Source organism: Sorghum bicolor, chromosome 2 (genome assembly GCF_000003195.3).
Source record: "Sorghum bicolor cultivar BTx623 chromosome 2, Sorghum_bicolor_NCBIv3, whole genome shotgun sequence".
Taxonomy (NCBI): Eukaryota; Viridiplantae; Streptophyta; class Magnoliopsida; order Poales; family Poaceae; genus Sorghum; species Sorghum bicolor.
The window spans coordinates 76,614,968-76,620,967 of record NC_012871.2 but is presented as its reverse complement, the minus strand read 5'-3'; the positions used below and the strand labels follow the sequence as shown (position 1 = coordinate 76,620,967).

At 46.4% G+C, this 6,000-nt stretch overlaps 1 protein-coding gene across 1 annotated transcript; it reads left to right on the top strand.

The window, feature by feature from the left end:
• LOC8074452 (vacuolar-sorting receptor 1) lies at positions 215-5,506 on the top strand. The gene is made up of 12 exons (XM_002463349.2): positions 215-874; positions 2,198-2,884; positions 2,980-3,068; positions 3,160-3,229; positions 3,309-3,392; positions 3,488-3,564; positions 3,677-3,758; positions 3,856-3,938; positions 4,029-4,095; positions 4,492-4,623; positions 4,726-4,832; positions 4,946-5,506. Exons 1-12 carry the CDS (start codon positions 556-558, stop codon positions 5,057-5,059), a joined length of 1,911 nt encoding a protein of 636 aa, XP_002463394.1. The 5' UTR covers positions 215-555; the 3' UTR covers positions 5,060-5,506.

Sequence of the window (6,000 nt, the reverse complement as noted above, 5' to 3'; positions counted from 1 at the left end):
AGCTGTAGCACGAGCACACAAAGGGATCGATGCTGACGGTTGTGGACGTGGAACTGTCGACTTGCAATGATCCACCATTCTCCTTTCTCCAAGCTGCTGCTGCTGCTGCGGAACGTACGTAAAGGTGGCCCGGTCCCCGAAACGAAACCCCACGCAAAGCTGGCGCACCGTATCGCGCACGAGATCGACCTCCTCCTCGCTCGCCACTCGCCAGTGGCCAACGCCACCGTCGTCACCGTCCCGCGCGCGGTCTGCCTAACCGCGCAGCGCCACGTCTGGCGGCCGGCCCAGTCAAAACCAAACCCTCCGGGCACGGGGCGCAGGTCCCTTGTTGCGCTCGCGCCCGCCCGCCCGCAAAAGCCTCGCCTCGCCTTTTCTTGTCCTGAAGCCACCCAAGCCGCACGGAAAGGGTGCCTGCCTGCCCCTCGCTCGGCTCCCAGAACCCATCCCATCTCCGGCCGCCCACTTCTTGGCAGCTCGATCCGATCATCGGATCGGCCGTCCGGCGGGAACGAACCAACAAAGCTAGGTTCGGATCGTGTCGATCGTGTGTCCATGGAGACGACGACGGCGGCCAGGCGGCGGCGGCGGCTGCTGCTGCTCCTGGTCCTGCTGGCGCTCGCGGCGCACCGTGCGGCGGCGCGGTTCGTGGTGGAGAAGAACAGCCTGCGGGTCACGTCCCCGGCCGCGCTCCGGGGCGTCTACGAGTGCGCCATCGGCAACTTCGGCATGCCGCAGTACGGCGGCACCATGCACGGCGTCGTCGTCTACCCCAAGGTCGATGCCAAGGCCTGCAGGCCCTTCGACGCCTCCGGCCTCTCCTTCAAGCCCAAGTCCGGCGGTCTGCCCGTCTTTCTACTCGTCGATCGCGGAGGTACGATGATCCGGCCGGCCATCCCATCACCCTTAATTACCTTTAATTAATTTCTTATAAGTTTCATTACTTTGATTTCTTTGATCTGATTGAATCTACGATGAGGAGATTATAGTATAGTATTAACTAAACATAGAATTCTGTGTGCACATGCCACTGTAGAAATGTCCACCGCTAATTTGTTTGGGTTTGTTATTACGTGTGCTTTCGCGTTTCATTTGTCCTCTCGAGCGACTAACTAGCAGCATAAACCACAACAGTTTAAGATATACTGCAGTGGACGTGTTAATTTTGAATGATCTGCACTGGCTCGAACTTGGAAGTCTTTCTACTTTTGAAATGTTCAGTTTGAATTGAACTCATGATCTTGGGGCACACAGCTTCCTCGTCCGAAGGTTAACACAGGTCTTTGTCCGAGAGAGGTTACGCCTCTTCACATTCTTTTTATTTGCAGAAACAGTACGTGGTTATCTTTCCATGCACGCGTCAGTTAGGTAATATTTGCCTATTTCACAATGAAATCCAATCCCAAGTATAACACTGCATTTGTTTCTCTGAATTGTTTTACATGGCTATATATTCCTGGATTGAATTATGGATAAGCAATCTAGTGTAATTTTCTTAGTTTGGTTGATTTTCTTCATTTCTTTTTTTGTTTCCTGATTTGTCTCCCCCTCCCCTCCTCTTAGCTCTGTAAAAACGCTTCCTTTTTTGCCTTTTTAATTCACCAGTAGGGGTGCGCCCCTCCTGTTCATTTAAAAAAAAATATTCCTGCTCCCATATGCCAAGACTGACAGTGAAAGGTAGTGGGTTCAAACCGCAAAGTGCAAGGTTTCGCTATTTTTTTTCTTGGACAACAAATGCGTTTTGAGTAAGATTTGGGTACACTTTTGGAGGTGCTGTGCCTTTTTGGAGGTACTGTGCCTTTTTTTTTAGAACTAGGAGTAAGGTGCTGTGCCTTGAGTGAGCCAGGACTTTGAGAGTTAGAGATCTAGTTTGAGGCTTTGCTTGTCCCAGTTGTTTAGTTCTATGTCTCCATAAAGGTTCTTCTCTTTCTTTCTTTTTTCCTTTTTTTTTGCGACTAGGTTCTTCTCTTTCTTGTGGTAAGAATAGATTATTGACCTGTGTCATCAAAGTTTACAACTGACCGAACCACATTAATTTCCTTAAATTTTTACTGCTAAGTTTAATTAAAATCTTATTTTGGATTGTCTTTCGAAATTGAAATTGTAGATACCTGTTCTCTCAAAAAAAATATTGAAATTGTAGATACATGACCCACAGGCAAATCGCTTATGATCTTTAATGGTTTGTGGTGTGCAGACTGCTACTTCACAACCAAGGGATGGAATGCACAAAATGCTGGAGCTGCAGCAGTTCTTGTTGCCGACGACAAAGTCGAGCCTTTGATCACAATGGATTCTCCAGAATCCAGTGGCACAGAGCACATTGAGAACATCACAATTCCTTCGGCACTTGTGACCAAGAGATTTGGAGACGACCTCAGGAAAGCACTGCAAAATGGAGAAATGGTGAATGTTCTTCTGGACTGGAGGGAATCTCTGCCCCATCCTGATGAGCGTGTGGAGTATGAGTTCTGGACAAACAGCAATGATGAATGCGGTGCTAAATGTGACATGCAAATGAACTTCGTGAGGAGCTTCAGAGGAATAGCTCAGGCCCTTGAGAAAAGGGGTTACACCCAGTTCACCCCTCACTATATCACATGGTATTGTCCAGAAGCTTTTATCCTGAGCAAACAGTGCAAGTCACAATGTATCAATCATGGCAGATATTGCGCACCAGATCCAGAGCAGGATTTCAGCATTGGATATGACGGCAAAGATGTTGTGGTTCAGAACCTGATTCAAATTTGCGTGTTCAGAGTTGCCAATGAAACTCGCAGGCCGTGGATGTGGTGGGATTATGTGCACGACTTTGCTGTTAGGTGCCCAATGAAGGAGAAGAAATACACACGTGAATGTGCACATGGTGTTATCAATTCACTTGGTAGGTCTTGTAAACTTTATCCACGTGACTTGGTTATATACGAAAAAAAATGAAGATATCTTTGCTGTAAATTTATTCATCTGTTGTTTCTATAGGATTGGACATTGAGAAAATCAACAAGTGTGTTGGAGATCCTGACGCCGATAAAGAAAATCCAGTCCTCAAAGCAGAACAGGATGCTCAAGTAAGATGAACCATTAGATTGTCAGGGTTCCTTCCATATATTTTTCAGTTTGTTCTTTGGCCGGGTGATCTTTATTCTTTCGATCCTTTAGATTGGGCATGGTTCTCGCGGCGATGTAACTATACTGCCAACTCTTGTCGTCAATAACAGACAATACAGAGGTATGGCACATATCATCATGTACAGTTAGTCTTGAATGCCTCAACACCGTTTATGCCATCATTTTAATTTTCCCTTTAGGCAAACTGGAAAAAAGATCTGTGCTGAAAGCAGTATGCTCGGGATTTGAGGAGACAACCGAACCTGATGTCTGTTTGCGCGAAGGTTTGTGAGATTTTTTTCCTTTTTTTTAAAGAACTGTATCTGGACTTCTTCTGATGCTGCATTCCTTTTCTGTGGGGTGCTTCTCTATTTTGCAGATATTGAGACAAATGAATGTTTGGAGAACAATGGAGGTTGCTGGTTAGACAAGGCTACCAATGTTTCTGCGTGCAAGGTACAATTTTACATTTTTTGTGGGGTTTGTGGGGGTGGGGGTGCTTGTTACCTTATTCATCATTGTTCATGACTGAGTACACATTTATAATTTGTGGAGATTTATATTGTAGGATACCTTCCGTGGTCGTGTTTGTGAATGCCCTACTGTCAATGGTGTAAAGTTTATAGGTGATGGGTACAGCCACTGTGAAGGTAATAGTTTCACATTTACCATCTTTTCTCATAAGGTCTAAGTTTGAACCTAGTTTTTCCATTCATGCCATTATGCTGATTGGCTTGCCTTTGGCAGCTTCTGGTCTCGGTAGGTGCCAGATCAACAATGGGGGCTGCTGGAACGAGACTAGGAACGGGAAGACTGTCTCTGCCTGCTCAGTAAGATAACCTCTTTTAGATATTGTCTCATTTTCAGCTTCGCTTGTGGCTGCTGTTTGGAGCAAAAAAACTAATTCTAGAACTCTACAGAATCAAGAAGCTAAAGGCTGCAAATGCCCATCAGGTTTCAGGGGTGACGGAATGAACAGTTGCGAAGGTACTACTATTATCCGGGATTTTTTTTTTTTGACCGAATCAGCATGGCAATCCTGTACCTATTTCTTTATTGGGGGGAAAAAGTTTGCTCTACAACATTTTGGGAAATATGTTTCACGTTGAGTTTCTGACATAATATGCTCATTTGCAACTATAGCTTAGGATAATTTATATTGCAAGACAGCCTTTTCTTTTTTTTCGAAAAAGAAGAATACCTTTGCACCTGGCTAGACTGGTAGTTGTGCTTGCGCCCATGATATTTGCTTCAGTAAATTATAAATTCCTCCAATAGAGCTATCACTGTCAATTTATCAAACACAATGATGGCACCGGGCTGGCAGCAATTTGAGCCTCCTTGATTCCTTTCATGCAATGCCTTTCTGCTTGCCATTTGCAGATGTCGATGAATGCAAAGAGAAGCTTTTCTGCCAGTGCAAGGATTGCGCTTGTGAGAACACATGGGGAAGCTACGAGTGCAGCTGCGGTGGCAGCAATTCGCTATACATCAGAGAGCATGATACCTGTATCAGTGAGTTATCTAACCGGACACCTCATTCTTCTCAAATGGGTACGCAAACTGTTTACAGCAGTAATAGTAATGTGACGCTAATTCCCCCATGTAATGCTGCAGGCAAACAGTCTAGTTCGTCCCTGGGCTGGGGCTTCCTATGGGTGATTTTCATCGGCCTTGCCTTGGCTGGAGCAGGAGCATACGCCGTGTACAAATACAGGCTACGGGTAATGTTTTTGTTTGAGTTCAAAGAAAATGTTTTTGCTTGATTGGTAGAGATCGATTATGCATTTTAGTTAACCTTAAGAAGAGATGACTCATTGTTCCTGTCTATCCCCAGAGCTACATGGATTCAGAGATCCGTGCGATCATGGCCCAGTACATGCCCCTGGAGAGCCAAGAGATGCCGAACCAACATCGCTCTGTCGTCCCCGTCGACCACGCAGACATCTGAAACGGCATGGCTTACATGGATCGAGCATAAAGAGTCAGTATCATTGCATATTTGCATTGCATCGGTGGCAGTCCTCTACGTCGACAGAGAAGTCGGCTGCCTCGAGAGAATTGGATGCTGATACGATTCTGAAGGACAGGAGTATTGGACGGTAGACTGTTTCATCACAGCACACCCTGTTTCTTGTTTTGTTTTGTTTTTTTTTTATCTTTTTCCTCCCTGAAAGTCAGAGCAGATTAGGGTCTCTCACCGCAGTTTAGAGCCGGTTGAGTTCTCTCTTTCTCTAGTCACTTTTAGAGCCTGCAGTCGTGCCGTGCGTCGCTGCGTAGTAACACAGTAATTAATCGTTGAGCGTTCTGTAAATATTGTTGTTGAGACTGAACACTGAAGTGCGTTGGTGTTGCTGCCCTGAATAAAAGGAGCGCAGAAAGAGCATGAGCCTGCTAATATTTTTTTGCATCCGTTGCATGAATAGGCAAGGTGTCAGGTTAGCAGGCGGGCTGGCAAATGTGACAGTAGGCATGATGCATGTTGCCTGTGAAATGAGATGCGATCAGTGGCAGTGGCAGTGGCAGTGCTGGACCGGAAGCGGCAGGCAGGCAGGCAGGCAGTGGGAGTGGTGGGCATCAATCGGCAAAGCATGGCGCAGGCGCAGCACCTGGTGTGATGAGGTGGGGATTGGTTGGGTTCGTGCCGTGGGCTCGCGCGTGTTCCCTTCCCTCCATGCCCTGTTTGCGGATTGCGATTGGCGCAGTGGCAGACCTGGGCTGGGCCCAACCAACCCTTGACTGGAGCAATGATGTCCATGTTTGTTGATGGAAATATTCCCTCAGATCAGATCAGGCAGACCCAGCACCCAGACCTTGTTGGGGTGAAATTTTTTTTAAGTATAGGCCTTGTTTAGTTTTTAAAAAATTTTCACATTTCTCGTCACATCGAAT